The sequence below is a fragment of the Falco biarmicus genome, chromosome 1 (assembly GCF_023638135.1).
Source record: "Falco biarmicus isolate bFalBia1 chromosome 1, bFalBia1.pri, whole genome shotgun sequence".
Taxonomy (NCBI): Eukaryota; Metazoa; Chordata; class Aves; order Falconiformes; family Falconidae; genus Falco; species Falco biarmicus.
The window spans coordinates 41,180,240-41,199,160 of NC_079288.1; the positions used below are offsets into that span (position 1 = coordinate 41,180,240).

Consider the following 18,921-nt stretch of genomic DNA (forward strand, 5'->3'; position numbering starts at 1 on the left):
ACACCCATTACTTTCTTATTCTACAGTTTTAAACTGCAACTAATGCCATTTGCTTGCAAGAGACATCTTGCCTTGCTGCCTCCCCTTTGCCACGAGCCTCCTGGCTTAGTTACCTGGACCCCCTTGCCCCAGCTGCTTTGGTCCCTCATGCTCTCCAGGGAGGAGCAGAAACCAAGAGAGGATTCATAATGACTCACTGCACAGCACAATCCTAATTTTGTTTAATGCAAGGATGCCTAGACAGGATATGTCCAACAGCATTAAAGTGGCTTAAAGCCCCTATTTACAACAATGAGAGGCTCTTGCAGTTTGGAGGGAGGGTTATAAGCTTTCTTTAAAATTAAGGATGAGTTTAGGACTTAATATGGATATAGCCAAAAGCCACTTTAACCGTAATGATCCATCCAGTAATTCCCCACTTACTATAACCACCTGCTTTCTTCTTCTATTTGGACCGCTAATCTAGTCCATTACTATGCCATGTCCACGTCACTATGAAGTCACCAAAAAGAATTCGGCCACTACAAAATAACTGGATTTGTTAAAGTACCCCTGCTCTAATGGAAAGCATTTAGTTATTCTCAGCTCTCTGACGCCATGGTATGTGAATCTGGAAGTTTCATTTACATATTTATTTAGTGGAGAACATGCATGACTGTCTTCCCTCAGTGCAGAGCCATTAACTGCGGGAAGCTGTTAGAGGGGATTTCAGCATGGAACTTGGGAGGAAAGGCATTTCTTAATACCTCAGTATCCTGCTTAATAACAGTCACCCTCCAGAATGAGAGTGATGGATTTCTGGTTATGAAACTAGCTGTGGTTCGTTACAGCTGATTCATACGAATGTTTATTTTATTTCATTTATACATTTAATTTATGTGTACAGACACACATGCACACACACTTTTTCTCATGCTGGCAACTTCCTTTTTCCTTACTTCTCCCTGTAAGTCCAAGTGATGCAGCAACAAAAGAACGTGCCAGGCTATGCATGAAGACATCCACCTGATGACTCCAAACTTCCTCCCTAAACGTATCACAGATTTTTCCATTCAAATGCAAGCTGGACACCCAAAAATGTCTAACATGAACACTCAGAAGTGGAGATTAAGTTCAGAATCAGAGCTGGCATCACTGAGGTATGAGGGCAGATCTCCACTGTGCTTTGCAACCATTTGCTCTGGACCTGGCAGGATGAGTGGGCTAAAGCCAATTTTAATTCAGCTGGGGTGACGGGCTATACACGTTGAAACACACCACCATGATGATGTATGCAGTATTTTAGCACACTTCTCAGTTAGGAACTTTGGACTTGGAAAACAATCTAAAGCACCTACTCTGTTCTCAACATACATTATCAGTAAGATGAAGTACAGTTAATTCTTAACTTAATAAACATAGGAAGGTTATGTCAATCAGCTGCTTTGTTTTGTTGAATGCCTTTTGCCACAAGGAAGGGAAGTCCCTGTTGCTGTCAGGGACAAGATTTACAACACAAAATAATATAATAATTAATATTCTTCAATTCCTCTGCTATTTAACTTACAGCAAGGTTTATGTCATTGTGGCTAGAAAATATAGAGCTCACAATAGCTACCATTAATGTTTGCATTATTGAACATTAAAATTCAAATCAGGTAAAAGACTCAGCACAAGAACTGAGACATCTACAGAAGACCTATTCCTCCAAGGAAACTCTCAGAGCATGTGCTTGCAGATTTCAACCACTGCTTTTAAAATAAACCTTGAGGGATGGATGTCCCACTTGCCACAGGCAAGCTGCCCTGGAACAAAGAAAGTCACCAAGACAGAAACAAAAAAGATTTAGAACACGAAAAGTAAAAACACACCTTCCCCTCCGCCCCGAAAATCTCCAGCAGTAGCCATTAACATTAATACAATGCAAATTAAATCCTTTTTTCCCCACTTTCATTCCATTTATATCTTAAAAATATTAAAGTAGGTAAGTCTTGGAAGTGAAGGGCACACGTTGCCTAGGGCATACACTTGCATGTCTTCAATATAATCTAAGGAATATAGCAGAGGCTGCAAGCTAATTCGGTAAGAAAACAATGTAGTTCGTTATTCGCTCTTACAAAATTATGCCTTGAGAAAGCTAAACATAAAAGCTTCGAGGCCTATGCCATTACCTGGAAAATACTTCTTTGGACCAATAAATGACAATTTTTTAAATATTATGCAATTATTTAAAAAATATATTTGCTATTTCAGGTGAAATTTTAAAGGCTCCCCAGTACCTTAGTGCATCTGCTCCTCTCTTCCAACTTCTGTAAATACCCATTTGTTCTTGTCAGCCCCCAAAATGTCAATGATTGATGTAAACGTAATGATTTACAAGATGGAGCCTCTTACCTCACTGTTCTACTTTCAGACTGCAAAGGTAGTTTGACCAGCACTGACCTCAAAGATCAAGACAAGGGCTGGTAGGAGACGTTGAAAGATGGAAATGCAAGTATCCTTCGCTACATTATCTTGAAACTTTTCAAACAGGCTTGAGAACACTTCTGTTTTCTGTTGTCACTACTGATTTTTTTGTCATTTGTATTTTTCTTCCAGAACTGATGTGGAAATGCTCAGTTGTGTGGATAGATGCCATTTACGAATGCAATCTCCAATACATCAAAGTCTTTCCTCAGCAGTGACAGTCCCCTGTATGGCTAATTCAGACTGGAGTGATTAGAGAATCAAAGCAAGAGGAAACATCTCAACAGAAGGGGAAATAAGAGAAAAAGAATAGAAGACTGAAGAGCAAGAATGGAAAAAACAACTTAGTACACTGTGGGCCGATAACGAGATGATGGGACTACAAACAGTGTCTGGGAATGAAATCTATCACCTTTAATCAGTAACCATTATTATTAGCACAACGATAAAACTGCTAATAATTAGATGTAACAAACTTATGTATTTGTCACAGAGTGAGAGTACACTGAACTATACAGCCTTTTTGTTTTCTAATAGGCTAACAGGAACAAAGGTGAACGTGAAATCTGTTTAGAAAACTGGAAAATACCTTGACCATGATGTTTTAACTCCTCTCAGTTTGTGTTCACTGCCACTATGAAGCAGACAGGTCTTCCTGCTCCAACGGGAAGTGCAGCACAGCCAGCAGTTCTTTTTTCACTTGCGATTTTTTCTCTATCGGCTGTGATACACCAACCAACTCACATGTGGTTTGCAGTCACACGTAGCAATAAAATGTATAAACAGCGATTCATGATAATGCTATTATTGGTATGTGTCACTACTGCACACATAATAACAACAGGGGTTTTCATGGACTGCAGAGTAATTAGGTGTCTTTAAATATGCTTTAAAGCCTTTTCATAGAGCTAGAGTGTGGGAAGGTTCTCCTCAGCATTTATGCAAAGTACTCGCACAGATAACTGAAAGCTCAAGAGCTGCTGGCCAGCTTTTAGCAGCACAGGTCAAGAATGATGGGGTCTCATGCTAATCAATGGACATTAAAAAAAAATAAAATTTTAAATTCAGACCTAACACTTCCGTTTATGAAGCAGAAATAGCATTCAAAACAAACCATTTCGTTAGCTCAGCTGGCTAATGAAAAATTGCCACAATTACAAGAACAGATCTTTGTTTTCAATTTTCAGTAAGCAGAGCTTTAAAAGAACAAGCGGCTCTTGAAAGCGTGATAGTTTTTTTTCTCTAAAAAAGGAAAGAAAGAAATCCTTCCTAGCTACTGCAATTATGATACTTTCATGTCAAATGAATTATATTACTGAAAATAAATCTTTCTAAGATGCACAAGAGGGTTATCTGGCTCCAGTCAGACTTATGCATTACTGGTTTTATATGTTGTACTCTACTTGATTAATATAGGTAATCAAATTATATTGCCTTCCACTGTGCTCTCAAATTCAAGGCTATAATGTTTTCAATGACAAAGTTCATAGAGTTGTATAAAAATGTACCTCGTGCTGTACCAGCCCTTTATTGCTGTAGTAAAACACCATTTTCAATTTAGTAATAAGTGATATAAAACAGAGTGTCTTGATTGGCAGGGTCGTATTCATTATGCAGTGCCCTACGACACAGCACAGTTCAGAATCTACCACAGTCTCAGATCCTGATACTTCAGGGAACAAAATGATTCCCTTTTCAGGAGTCGTCTGAAGGAAGGACAAGGAATTGGACACAAAGATACACAGACGTATTATTTGCACACACGCATATGGATGGAAGGGAGAAAGTTTTCCTGCACTGGGGCCAATCCAATACTACTGCTTCCTACCTGGAATAGGAAATCAAAAAAGAAAGTAACAGAAAAAGAGGAAGCACAACATTCTGAATAGCAGCAAGTACTGGAGAGTTCTTCCTGGCTCTGCCACTGGTCTCACTTGTGAATAGAAGAAAAACTTCAGGGCTTTGCAATTCCAAGGGCTTAACTTGAGGTGCCTTAATGAAGTTGTGTTACCAAGTGCTCTTCACTTCATGAACATGAGGGTTCTCTAAAGAGCTGTAAATTACACTGTCAAAACTGGTAAAATCTTAAGTTTGCAGCTACCTTTGAACCTAACCCAACCCTTCCTTCTTTTCCCTTCTAGAATGTTTACCGTATCTGTAAACTATCAAACCAACCAATCTCTAAGTTCTATAGAAGCAAAGTATTCTGGTGAGCCTTGTCATCACTACGAACGCTATCTAGAAGAGCAAGAATTATAAAGCCAATTTCTGTTGAACTAAATGGCAGAGATATTGTTATCTGGTATCTTTCCTACGCATGTATGCTGAGCAATTGATATGATCAGGAAAGACAGCTCTTGGACTCAGGAATTAGTAATGTTATCTTAGTTTTGTTTCCTTGGCAACTTGACCTTTCATAATTTGCCCAAAGGCAAAATATGGGCAGCATATCCCTTTCAAATCATACCTCAATAATCTTGTGATTAAAAGCATCACCAGAATGTGGCCTTGCCATAAGATGGAGAATTAACGACTCTCTACTAAATGATCCACTGATGTTGAATCTAATTTAAGTAGCCTTGCAAGAATATTTAACACTTAATGATAGGCTCTGTATTAGAGTAGGTTTAATCTAGGATGCAGCCACAGATGTCATAAGAAGGAATTAATCAGCATTGCTTCCACTAAAACAGAAATGCAAAATTGCTGAACAGAATGTATTAGAAACAGATTAAAGAACCGGGACTTAAACATAAAAGAAACAGAGTTGATGCCACCCTCAGAGAGCTAATTTGAAATACAGGAAAACTTAATTCGCCTTTAACTGAAGAATTGGGGTGTTTGAAGTTACTAAAGAGAAGCTCGCGTTATCAAGAAGGAAAGAAAGGCAGATAGTCTTTTCCCTCATCAATTAAAAATGAAAGCCCAATCCAAATATTAATGCCTGCCTCAAAATCCTAACAAAATGAAGTTACTGATGCTCTAGGGGCTCTTGCTGCATCCTACATGAAGCGCTATACTCAATGAAGTGCTGTGGAAGTTTCACTGATCTGGAAAGCTCCTGCCCAATTTAGATAAGTTACCTTTCAGAAAAGCCAGTCTTGGAAATAGGGAAACATAGCCTATGGTTATTGAAATGCAGATGGGGGAAAACATAAAACGTGCCATTTGCAGATTCACTCTAAACTCCCCATAGAGAGAGAACTTGCCCAAACAAAGTTTTGTGTAAAGATCTACATTACAATTACTCATTGTTTCTTCAGATGGTTTGTCATCTCCCCTATTGCTTGAGGACTTCGTGCTACCCACAGGGTTTACACTGCCCAGTTTCTTTCATTAACAAAGCCAGAAGTTACCACAGTCCATCAGCTCAGAGCATCTCTACAGCACAGGTCATTAAACCTCAACCAGCAACTCTCCTCCATTCTTGATTTGAAGATACTGAAGATGAATCCCTTAACCCTATGAATCCTTAGAAGCACACGTCATCAATTAAAAACTGCATTCTTAAACTTTTTGAGTTATAATTAATGATCCTGGTAATGATGAGGACAACTGAAGTTTAGCACAATTATGTTTCTGCTGAAAACATCTAGGAGTGCGCTGACTACTCCACTGGCCTGATTCAACCAGTACACTCCTGATCTACTATCACTGCTGTTACAAAGGGTTTTGACTGGGTTGAGCGGCCCTTCCTTGAAAAACTACAAAACAATCCAGCTTTGGTCCCAATTTCCATTTATAGCCTAATAGAACATACAAATAATCTCAGTGCTTGTGCCCAAATTAATGAAAAACTTATATAAAGCTTTGATCTTGATGGAAGAATCCATCAAGACTTCCCATTTGTCTCCCTAATTACTTGCTTTGATGCTCACGGCTTGCAATCACTGCATAAGTTAATGTCCTGAGGTTGCCATAGCTACCATTAGTGAAGCAGAACGAGAGACACTGCACATAAGCCACCTTAGCTGGATGTTTGCTCCTGTACCCTGTATGTTCCTCCACCAGCGACGGTACAAAGGTACTCCTGTACCGCACCAGAAGTTAACAAAATAGTTCCTATTAATTTTCTTACAAATGTTACTGGTAACATTCACTTTTTCTTTCTCTCTGCTGCTCAGACACTGGGGGGTTTGGAAGGAGTGAAGTGGTTAGAAGAGTGCAAGCAAGGACTGAGTTTTACTAGAACAACAACTGAACAACTATTTGCTGTATGATTCTGTGCCTCGATTATCTTGATTCTTGAAGTAGATCTTTCATCACACAGTTCTGTTTTGAGAACACACTGCTAAGAACTGATGAGGAAAATGTGTAATAATATCCACTTCTCATAAATAATTTGCTGGAACCGAGTCCACTCTATCTCTACAACTTTCTGGCTAGCCCAAAACCTTTCATTAAACCTCCACACTTCTCCTTTTTTAATAAAGGACACTGAACAAGTAATGATGCATAATATACTTCACCATTACTAGTAATTGCTCATTGAAAATAAGAAATGAGAAATCACTTTCTTATTTGCTTATCTGGTGACCTCTAAGGACAACGACGTGCATGAAAAATGCAGTGTGGTGTATTTCCTCATTTATTGTATTGATCTGATTTAATGTAACTTCAAGAAATGCACTACTAGGCCATTAAATGCCAACAAAAACCATGTTTTGCTCTAAAGTGTAAGTGTATTTGTAACTTTAGTATGCCACAAGGTTTTTGTATTTTCTGCAATTAGTTCATGAAAGTTTTCAGCACAATCTGTTCTCAGAAGTTTTCCATTCTAAAAGAAAGATGACAAATAAATGAAATGTCTGAGTGGGAACCATCATCCTAACATGTTTCAAATAACTAACCAAGGTCGACTGAAGAATTCCTACAGCAACAACAGAATACTGCTTATTTTCGTTATTAGGAAGATATATCACTTTAATACTCTGTTCCTGCCAAAGTTTTATGCATTCTTTTAAGTGTATGAACTCTAAATCTTTTTTGTTCTGAATATTGTATTTCCCTCTGGGAGGTATAGCACATGGTAAGTATGGAAAGTTAGCATGTAATTAGCATGGTAATGTCTAAGCAAATTACATCATGCTAGGGTTAACAGCACTATAGATCAGAAGTACTCCTCTGAGCACAGCCAGCATGAATCACAAGTTTCTGTAACGCTCAGCAACCTGAAAACCTACAGGATCCTGGAGGACCCACCAAACACCCTGGCACCTCAGATGCTCTACTTACCGCTCATGACCAACCTATGGTGCTTAATGCTGCTCCACAGGGATCTGTCTGACGTTTGGAAATCACGCGGGCACAGCTCTTGCAATGACCTGTAGGTGGTGGGATGTGATGGAATTCACATCCCGTAGGACTGGGTTCTAAATCTTTACCTGCAGCGTGAGAGCAGGACACTTTATTAGATGCTCTCTTGCTAATTTTCCTCACAATTAATTTTGCTTATTTTCCTCAAGGAGTGACTATTAAAAATAAACCTACTGTGGTTTTATTTTTAGTAGATCTTGCAGTTCAGTCACACCGGACAAGATGTGCATCAGAGCCACTGCGCTAGCAACAGGGTTGCATTTAGAACAGACAGCCCCAGCATAGCGCTAATGTGCTCATTAAATGACCCACTATTGGTATCCTAAAAACTTCTTACTATTTCATTTAGAAACAAATAGAGAGGAGAGAGAGAGGGAGATTCCAATTAATTAAATGGGCTTAGTGAAGAAGAAGAATCAATTTTGGCACAAACACTACACTTTTTTTTTTTTTTTTAAATAAAACCAATACTACATGCTATTTAGCAACTGCAGAGCCCACATAACAACAGAAAACAGCTAAATGAATCAACAACCACAATAAGCAGAAACCAGAGTAAGCAGATTAGGGCAATCATCATTGGGCAATCCATAGAAATAAGGACAGTCATTTTTCAAACGACTAATGATAGTACCAAATATTATAGACAATGAAGAAAAGGAGTAGGAGCTATTTTTAGACAACTGCCTTTCCTCTGAAGAACACAAAGCTGAAGAACTTGGACTCACCTCTCAAATACTATGGCTTATAATATGACAGGTTGTAATGCACAGCACATGAGACAGAATACATAAACCAACATAAAATTCAGCATGATTAATATATGATTAGTTCACGTTTGTACAATGCTTTGAAGATGTGAAGTGCTAATTAGAATTTCTGGATTAGGCTGGTTTGATGCCCCAATGCAATACAGATCAGTAAATAAAACGCTATGCAGAAGTTTAAACTAACTGTCCGAAGACTGATGAACCCATGAGACACTAAGAAATGCTTTAAATTTCAAGTGGATAAACAAATGTATAAGAGCGAGAAAGAGAAGGAGAATTCAATGCCCCAGTGAAGATATTTAAGACAGACAGATGAAGATACTTAAGACAGAAAGATATAGCTGGCAATTATATGAAAAACACTGCTTCACCTCCCTCTACCATCACCAGAAATACTCCCATAGGTTCACAAGATATAGAGATATCTTAGCTCAGGAACATGTAACAATCTGCTGAACCAAAACTTCAAAATCTAATGACCTTAGTGGAACATAAACAAATATCTTCCCAAGACTCATTCTGCAGTAATGAGAATGCAAAAAATATTTAGTCTGATGCGCAAGGGAAAAAAAAAGATATAGCCTCAGACCAGAGAGAGGAAAAAGAGAAAAAAAGAGGGAATTCCTCTCTAGCTTTCATCAGAAATTTTGAAACCGGACTTCATGATGCAGGGAAAGAATGAAATTTGCAGCAGATGAAAAATATTCAGCTCACAGCATCCAAATTTCTTTTTTTTATTAGAGAGCAGAATATGTAAAATCATTTACAGCAAAAAGGCCATCCTAATACATCACTCACATGGGACCAATATAGAGCTTGGGATCAAAACAGAATGCCATCCAGCAGGGAGATGTTGACTCTGCTACTGATCTGGCCTTTTCCTGCTTAATTAAAGCTACCGAACACTTGAGCTGGAAAACTGTAATCCCCATTAAAGTGTCATTTTAGCGGTAGGTGATCAGACCTTTCAAGCTACACTAAGTAATTATGCTAGCAGGAACCATGTGTAGTATTAATATGACCATAGGAAAACTGTTAATGCACAATCTGGTAACCAGCTAAGGACTACCAGGCAAACTAGTACTTTCAGCTCCAGCCACGTCTGAATCCAGACGAAAGTCCCAGTAGGCAGCCGTGCCCAGCGCCACGCTGGGAGGACGTGTGGCTCTAATTTTATATAAGTACTAAGTACGACTGGATAACCGTATCTGTAGGAGCAGAGACTGCATGTAATGGTTATTTACCCTTGGGTTTGAAATAAAATAAAGATGAAATGTACCAAAACAGTAGGCACAAAACAATGAAATACTCCACACATGAATATTTACTTTTGATCTCCGTTACGATGCAGAAGTAGCCGTGGAGGCCTAGAGGACAAAAATCGGTTTTGTACCATGGTATGTTTTATGGAGTAAGAAACGTGAGCAAGGGAAGTCCCAGTAATACAAAAAATATGTAGACTTAGAGCCACTGCCAAAGTCATGCAGTTGCACTTCAAGCTTTGCAAATTCTTTGTGAGCTGACTTCAAACACAGCACTTGGGGGCTGGGGACAGAGGGGTCCGCTGGAGATGCCCGGTGGTTAGAAGGCATATTGTCATGATGCAGAAACCACATGAAACCACTCATCCTGCAAAGCCTGAATTACTGGAAATAACTGAGACAGAAGAAAGCCAAAACAAAGCAAACCTCCTAATTAGTGTTAAAATGAAACAAAGGCACTTTCTTATTAAGCAGGATGCACGTTTTTCTGTAGTGTGCTCTTGTAGAGGTCTAGGACTATTGCTCACATAATGTAGGAAAAGATGTAATCCCTAGGTATATACAAATCTTTTCCAAGTGTTTTTAAAGCTAGCGTCTGTAGCAATACATATTTTGCAGCAAATATTTAGAATGAAATATTTCATAAAGTACTTCAGCACTTCTTTGAGTGTTTAATTTATCTGACATAAAAGAACAAGAGTGTATAGCATTTTCCTGTAAGTGGATGTAAAATAGGCATTGCATGGATCCCCATAATTAAAAAAATAGCAAATCATTGTCATTAATGCACAAGCAAGATCATAAATGAATACATTATTAAGTCCTACTGAATTAATGTTGAACTGCAATAGAGTTGAAATTGAATGAGGCAATTAATCAGAGTAAGAACTGGGGGAAAAAAAAAAAGCCACATCTGTCTCACTTTGAATACATTGAGCAAAACGACCTTCAAAATGGTACTGCCAATCAAACCACGCCACCCACGGATGTGACAGTCCTGGTGCCACCACAGAGAGAAAGTTTAGTCAGTGTAACAGATACAAGCTTTCCATCTGAGTCACTTCATGGGTACGTCTCACCCTGAGGGAATAAAACATTATGTCTCAAGGGTCTTATTTCATAAAATCATGAATGTTCAGATGGTGAAGATCATGCTGGTTATAAATGTGAACTACATCTGCTCAAAGTCACTAGAAAATGAAAGTGGGGGAGTTGACATACATTAATGACAATCTTTAAAGGCTTAATGCTCTTCAACATCTAGGGGAGGCTAAAAAAAATATGTTCAGAAGCTTTTGTTCCACGGATTGTGCTTTGATCAACTAAAATACTTCAATTTTTCCTCATCAGTCTTAAGCTCTGTAGTGGAATTTTCTTGAACGGGTTAATTAAACTCCCTCAGGTTCTCAACTGTTGAAAAGTCTGAGTTCAATTTACTTCAGAGTTTAAGGAGGAATAAAATGATAATATTAAAGATGATAATGACCGTTATCCTAGCTAAAGCTTTCTGTACTTCCCATCTAGAACAGCATCCATTGTTGCCAAGCCCTACCTTTCACAGATAGGTAGGTATATGTACTTTTTCTGCGGTGTAACATGTTATGAATATTAAACAATATTTTAAAAGAAAAATCCATTGGTATTTTTGTAGCGAGTTCTTAAGCAATAATTATCTTTGAATAAAGATTTTTTTTCTCTTAATGCAAATGAACTGTAAATTTTTCAAACTATAATTGTTTTCCTACATTGAATTGATGGAGCAACTGGCATGTAGGTAATCAGCATACTCATTTCCCTTTCAGCAGCAGTAAGGACTAGATTCAGGATTTTCCATTTTTAAAAAAAAAAAAAAAAAGAAGGAAGAAAGATTGCTCAGATATTCATTGATAAACCAGCTAATAATGAGGGGTTGGGAAAGTTTGCCAGAGAGCTGAATAGTGCTTAACCTGTTCCTATGCTCCTGCTATCGTATCAATGAGTTAAAAGTCATTGTGTTACTTTACAACGCACAGTAATTTGTCATTTGTGCACAACACATAGCTTTTTGATCCAAACAAGCCAAGTCAAACTATACTGTTATCTTTCCATTCACACTTACAGTCCCAGATTTGCCTGCAGTGCATAAGATGGGTACCGCCACCGGAGATCGGTGTGAGCGTGTATATAGAGCACGTGAGCTCAGTCACTGGGGAGAGGCAGTGTCTCAGGCCACTGCAACTTGGATGGTGCATTTGAAAGCAGCTCCCAGCACCAAGAAGTTTAAAAACTTGTTGGGAAACTGAAGTGTAGTGTGGGAATGACGCTACAGCTGGGCTGAGAACAGTTCTGGGTCAGCGGGGAGGAGGATGGCAGCAGGGGTTCCTGGTCTCTGCCAGCTTTAGGGCTCCGAAGAGCTGCTGCACGCCCCTTGCCTCACCCCCCGAGCCAGGGAAGTCCCACCAGAGAGCAGAGACCTGGGCTTGGCTCTGGGGTAACAGTCTAGAGCTACTGCTCTGTGGTGATCCATGCATCCCTCTCTTCAACAAGTCACAGTAACTATATAATAAATACTGCAAAGAAGCTTATTCATCTGCTGTTTGGTTTCAGACCCTGATTTCTCTCTTGCTCAGCGGGAAGAGACAGTGGGCTTGGCAGGAGTGGACAACAGTTGCACAGAGGTTTTGATCTTCATAATCCTCTACCAAAACACGTAATGGTGACTCAAAGCCGCTGTCACAGGCTATGAGGAACGTTAACGAGATGAAAAGTTCGTTTCAGCTGCTGTAGAAAGACTGAGGAATAGAGATCTTGACGCCTTCTCTCTGGTCATATTTATTTATGAGTACAGATCAGAGAAGGAACTGCCAAGCGCAGCCCTGGGAAGCATCAGGTCTTGTTTCCTGAGAAAAAAATGCCACCTGGAATGTGCCAAGGCTCGCATCAGAAAAAGGTGATTCCCTTTAATGACAGCAAATACTTTTCCATATTTTAACAGCTTTTAGACAAATTTTAGACAATTCCCAAGGACATGTTTTCAGGCTGGCAATATTTTATTGGGATACCAGTGTGACAGCCAGGCATGTCTGGATACATGCCAGTGTGTATCAATCTATTTACCCTTCTCCTGCACAAGATTTGTTCTGACTGTAACTTCAAACATGAAGATTTTTCCACAACTGTGATACAGGGTATCAATTTGATACAAACTCAGGATGGAAGAGCACAGAGGATGGAGTCACTGCTGCACAGAACTGTTGCAGTCTTGGGTGCCAAGAGTAAGATGCCATCGCTTTTATTAAACCGACCATGACAAAAGAGTTTATCAGCACCTAGATGCAAAGGAGAGCATTAATGACATCGACTATCTGCAGGGTTAGCTAACTGATCCTGTTTCATGGGAAGACGTAGGATTCAAGGTTGAATCCCCACCTGACTGTAGCCAATGGTCTCCATTTTCTGGGCTTCCACAAGACTGATGTTGGGAACTGTAATAGAAAGGGTGAGGGAGGAAGAACCAGAAGAAGAGAGTGCAAGTTCGAGTGGGGGCAATTCACCAACACACACAAACCCAAAAGATAAAATCAACAAAGCAATTAAGCTTCAACAGAAACAAGACAGTTCTTTTTGTTTTGTTTTGTTTTGGTGGGGTTTTTTTCCAGTGTGAATGTTAATTACTGTGCCTTACAGCAGAGATAACGAGAAGGTTTTACTGCCTAGCATTTTTCAAACAAAGACATGAAAAATTCATGAGCAGGGAAGACCTTGGTGTTGAGCTTCAGTTTTCTTGTCAAATATTTCAGCTCCGGAGGTCCTTGGGAAGGTTACACAGCTATATTCATGTTTAAAGGATGCCTGTCAGCTGGATCTAAAAGCAACAGGAATTTTATAGGCTACATGTGACCTTGTCAACGTATTTTCACTGGCCAACAGTATCTTCCAGCATCACTCACCCAGTTTACAATAAAAACTGAAGACTAAAATGCCTATCCTCCTAAGGACAGAGCACTCACAACACCAATTTGTCCATAATATAGGAACTAAGATGGCTCATTTGATGTCAAGAAAAGCTGAGGTCTGCTCATCACTCTGAAAATGGTCCAAACGTACCTTTGCGCTGACAGTCAGACACTGAGCTCCAGGGAAACTTTGCCAGTCACTGAAATTTTATCAGGACACTGTGCAGTCCAAAATGTCACCCTTTAACTGGGAAGAAAGATCCCACTATGCCTGGCATGGCTTCTAAGAAGATATAAAATCTCTTTTCAAGTAGCTGGCTTTAGACACGTGATGTTTTGCAAGTTAGCTGTACCTTTATTAAACCTCAGCTGAGGTTTTTTTTTTAAAGGCTACAAAGAGGAGTTGCTGTTTGCTGGCATGTAGGTCAGGCATAGATCAAGTGTGAGCAGAATAAGACCGTTTAGTGGACTAACAAGAAACAAGTATAACACAAAAGCTTTTGGGATCATGTGAAACTCCTTCCCTTACCTAATCAAATTCACCATAGCAGAAGCAGGTATTTGATGAGGTCTTCGAAGTCTGAACTACTCAATGTTTTCTTTCCTTGTTAGTTTAATAAAGAGAAATCCCTCAGGTGAGTCACTAAGAATCATTCTTCAAATCAAAACCTTCCTTAATCCATGGCCCCACAGTTTTAAAAAGAACTCTACATCAAAATTCTCAACATACCACCTCTGCTACAATACAGACTATTGGACAAAGGTAACAGCTGCATGCATCGCCTGTGTGCTCTGCCTGCACCGATCTTCACACAAACACGGCAACGCAGGAGCACAGAACACACTGCAAGGTGAGAAGCCTGAATTGTGAATCTGAGGCAATGTTTGAATTAATCTCCCTTCTCAGAAAGCCTTTTTGGCAAACAGGCAGATTTAACATACACCTAAGCCCCTGAATTTAGGCGAGAACCTTTTCAGCTAAAAATACTAACAAACAAGGAGAAACCTCTCGCAATCATGTCAGTGTTTAAGACCTCAGGAGCTGAAGTTTCACACATGTATATGGATTCTCTCCCAAAGTACTGTTTTCAAATTAGACTCTTCGTTAGAACCAAAATTTCTTAGTCTGTATGGTTTGCAGGTGCTTCCTGTACCTGTGCTTGGCTCATATACCTTAGTTTCATACGTAACACCACGTTGCTGCTTACGACTCGAGAACCTGGCAGCTATTTCTCTTGCTGGTGTTGGTACCTTCCACTGCCACTGTCCCAGCCAGCCCCTCTCAGCTCTTCTGGGTGCAACCAGGCACAAGCTCGCTCTTCCCAGCTGTTGTTTTCCACACTTCACTCCCTGGCTGCACTTCCCCAAGCAAACAATCTTCTACCTGGGACACGTATTTTTCTTGCAGGAAATATCTTTCAGATACGTGCCTTACCAGCAAAATTGTGAGGATGGACTCTCAGCTGCACCCTAAATCTGCTGGGAGCAGTGAGCAGGGATGGATAGCTGATGTAAGATTACCGCTTTCACTTTCCTAAAGCTGACACTGTGCTCACCATGTCTTCTGGACAGCCTACACTGGCAAACCCCAGCCACGCATGGCTGTTCCAGTGCTTGCTGGACCCGTCAAGAGAATTCGGTACTGGGTGTGGAGCATTTTGGAAGTCAGATTTCTGGTGCCAGTCTGAGCCCAATTCCAGCATGACCCAAGCAGAACAACATTCTGTGATTCCTAAGAAAACACCCGGCCTGATACAAAACGAGAAGAATTCAAAATCCATTTGCTGCTCCTGTGACCTTAGCTTGTACCTCTTCATCATGCAGCACTGTGGCAACCCCAATATGAAAAAGAAAAAAACCAAACACACCTCTGTAATGACTTCTGAGACTGCATTTGGGAACAGTGAAGCAGAGTTCAGGGGTCACTCCTACACTGATGCCGAGTTTCCTCCCACTGGTACAGCCTCCCACTGGGGTTACTGGGATCCTGACCAGCTTCCTTCTGAAATGAGTGTCTGGGCTCCACCACTCGCTTTAAGTATCACCTAGCATGAATCCTTCGCAAACCACTTTTTCAGATTTTTCACTCCTGCCAAGCCTTTCTTTGTTTGTTTTAAATCAAACCAAGCTGCCCCCTCCCCTGCCTCTCTTCCCTTGCACTCCTTTTTGTTCCTGCCATGGTAGGAAGTGCCACCTTTCATTTCATGTCACTGCAAAGTTGCAGGTGAAATCTGTTAGACCACAGAGCAGCTAATGCAACAAAGGAGAAGTTCTGACTACAGAAAAGTGCCCTGCGGATTTTCATATCAGTATCTCAGGTTGACCAATTTGTAGCTTGGTTTGTGCCCTGGAGTTTCTCACTGAGAACATTACAGGGTAAATCAGGGCACGTTTTGTCCATTGCTCCTGGCCCAAAACATTTATCACGCTGGAGCCGCAGACACAGCAAACGGCACACTTTGCTCCACTTTTAACAATGAAAGCATCTACGTGTGAATCACCAGTACTACCAGCATGACCAATTTGGTTTCTACTTCAGCAGAAATCCTGTAACTAAGGAGAAGATGGGCCTAATGACTGTGCATACCGTACATATTCAGACAGTGGGTCCCTTGTGTTTTTCCCAGATACTCCTGGAATCGGAGAGTTTGAGCTGAAACAGTGCTGGAAGTGGCTTTGCAAAAATTAAAATGTCCCAGTATTCATAAAGTAGATGAGGAACAAAGCTGGTATATCATTTGCCATTTAAGAAGTCATTTACCTTGGGTATAAGGGGAAACTCTGATGGCACCAAACCACAGACTCCCTCTCCCCTCATACCTTGCGACATTTCCCTTCGCTTGCATATTGTTAAATTATTACCCAGTGTGTTTATTTTTCAGGTTTGAATCCAATCTACAAGATAAAGTTTGATTGAAGAGATAGAACTTATAGAGGAAAAATCGTTCTCTGAAGAAGAGAAGATTTAAAGCATGTCTGTTCCCAGATTTCTTTCATTTAAGAGGTCTATTTCTGTTTATTACTTGCTAATATGTTTAAACTGCTCTAATATCTAATCTGGACATTTTAAAGATCTAGGTTGAAAAAACGATCTGTCTTCACTAGTAATGCAAATAAGATTCATAATCACAGATTCACCTCTGGCAGCATGTCCTGAAGCAGGGGCCCGCCTGGTCCCGTGGAGGCCGTGGCAGCGCCGCTGGCCCTTGCACAGCCGGGGCAGCTCCAGCACCGCTGAGGCATGGAGCTACGGCTGGGCAGGCTGTGCGGGCCTGCACGCGCTGTGCTGGGCTGCCGTTCGCTCTCTCGCTTTCATGAGAACCAAAATCCAGCCTCCTACACATCCACCACAGAGAGGAAACGCTACAGATGCAGCTGAACTGATCGTGGCTGATGGCTGAGCGGAGCGAATATAACCAGGCAAAGCCACCGGAACCGTGACTGACCTGCCACGCGAAATGGTCCCGTGGCAGATCTCCACCATTTTGGTCTTCCAGTCATGGAAGTCCTCCATCCCATGCTTATTTACCCAAGAAAACAATGCAGCTGCAGGGTCAGTTTTATCATGGCTTAAACTCTCTTCCTGCTGAGCTTAAGAAAAGACTGAGAGTACTCAAGCAATTTAGGCATGTCTTACAGTGGGGTTAGTGACTCATCTGGGTTTAGAAAAAATTCAGGGTTTTTCCTTGCTCACAGGCCTGTATTTCAAACACAGTGTTTTCTTTTGACTATTCCTGTTTTCATTTCATCTGGTTTCCATTGAGTAAAATTAGAAGCATAAAGTTTAAACTATATCGTGGACTGGTGAAACATTCAAACACACAGAGGAGTTTATATTGAATGCAGGCCATTTACTGAGACTCATTATCAGCTAAGAATCAACTAACGAAGGCTGCCAGATTAACTGTCCTCAGCCATGCAACAGTAGAACATTTTCCTTGTCTCCAGCTGGCTATCCAGGGTTTTGTTCATTCATGGATGTGGCTTATAGCACAGATTACTAGACACAGGCGGGCCGCCTTGGCTGTACTGAATGTAATCCCTAAGGAATTTTTGAACATATAAGCCTGATACTTGCTATTTCACCAGCATCAGAAACATTGCAAGGCACAGGTAAAAGAAAAAGAACACCATATCTTAGTTATAAGGGAAGAGAAAAAAGATTAAGAACAAAGCAGATTTGTTTTCAATGTACTACAAAATAAAGCAGCTTCACAGAGTTGAGACACAGCTCTTTTCAAATCCAGCTGCTAGGTCATCTTCATAGCAGGATAAATGGTTTCAGTTCACCCCCACATTCAGATGCGAGATCCTAAACCCCAGATCCAGGCCATTCACTGGGTTAAGAACACAGAAAAAGACACCAAAAAAGATTTAATCTGGAGAGACTACCCAGCATTACTGCCTTACGTTAAGCGTTGCTGTAGAAGTTATAAATACAAACTTTGAAGCAAGCTCATTTGAGGGTCTACTTCAAAATACACCAAGTTGTTAAAAGCTGCACTTGCATGCATTCTACTTAATTACTGCAGGATTCCATTAATGAAAAAAAAAAATGGCTGCAAATTGGATTCATTAAGCCTTGCAGCGTGCAGAAAACTCTTACTGTTGAGAGAACTTTGTGCTGCCGCAGGTAACCACGTACCCACTTGGGAAAGCAAAATGAAGCCACAGAAGAAACGGAACACAGCTGCCCAGGGGCTTGTTTCGGCCCTGGCAGTACCTGCCCTGCAGCCCACAGCCTGACATGGCCCCGGGACACCTCGGGAGAGTGCGCGGGGTGGCTCAGTCACTCCAGCTGCAGTGCTCCAGCTCGCAGCTCGGGGTGTTTATAGCTGGATGGGTAACCTGCCTACCTGCAATGCATCCACTGCTTCCCTGTGAACAGATGTTAGCTTATTATAAACATCTTCATAACTCGTGTGTGGAATATCAGTTTCAGTGAAAAATAAGAAGCAGGTAAAAGCCTGAGGAGTTATCGTCTCCTTTCGAAGGGCAGTAAGATTAACTGAGACCTGCCGGTAGAGCACAGTGGTTGACTGCTGCCTTGGATGGGTCTTTGCCATCAGAGCTTCAGTTTGGTACCTTTCACTAAATTCATTAGTGAATTTAGTGAAATTCATTAAAAAAGAAAAGAAAAGAGTATTTTCTGGAGCTCAAAGTAAAGATGTACTTGTCTGGGCTTTTCTGGAG

At 40.6% G+C, this 18,921-nt stretch overlaps 1 protein-coding gene across 22 annotated transcripts in view; it reads right to left on the reverse strand.

Moving 5' to 3' along the window:
• Window positions 1–18,921, reverse strand: part of FBRSL1 (fibrosin like 1) — a 548,084-nt gene that overhangs the window by 190,855 nt on the left and 338,308 nt on the right. For 2 of the 22 annotated variants that reach the window (XM_056336657.1, XM_056336647.1), the window contains exon 1: window positions 16,867–16,893. The exons of the other annotated variants lie outside the window; for them this stretch is intronic. In XM_056336657.1, the coding sequence (XP_056192632.1) occupies window positions 16,867–16,878 (12 nt within the window). In that variant the 5' untranslated portion in view covers window positions 16,879–16,893. Of the gene's footprint in view, window positions 1–16,866; window positions 16,894–18,921 lie in introns of those variants that run through there. 22 annotated transcript variants of the gene reach the window in all.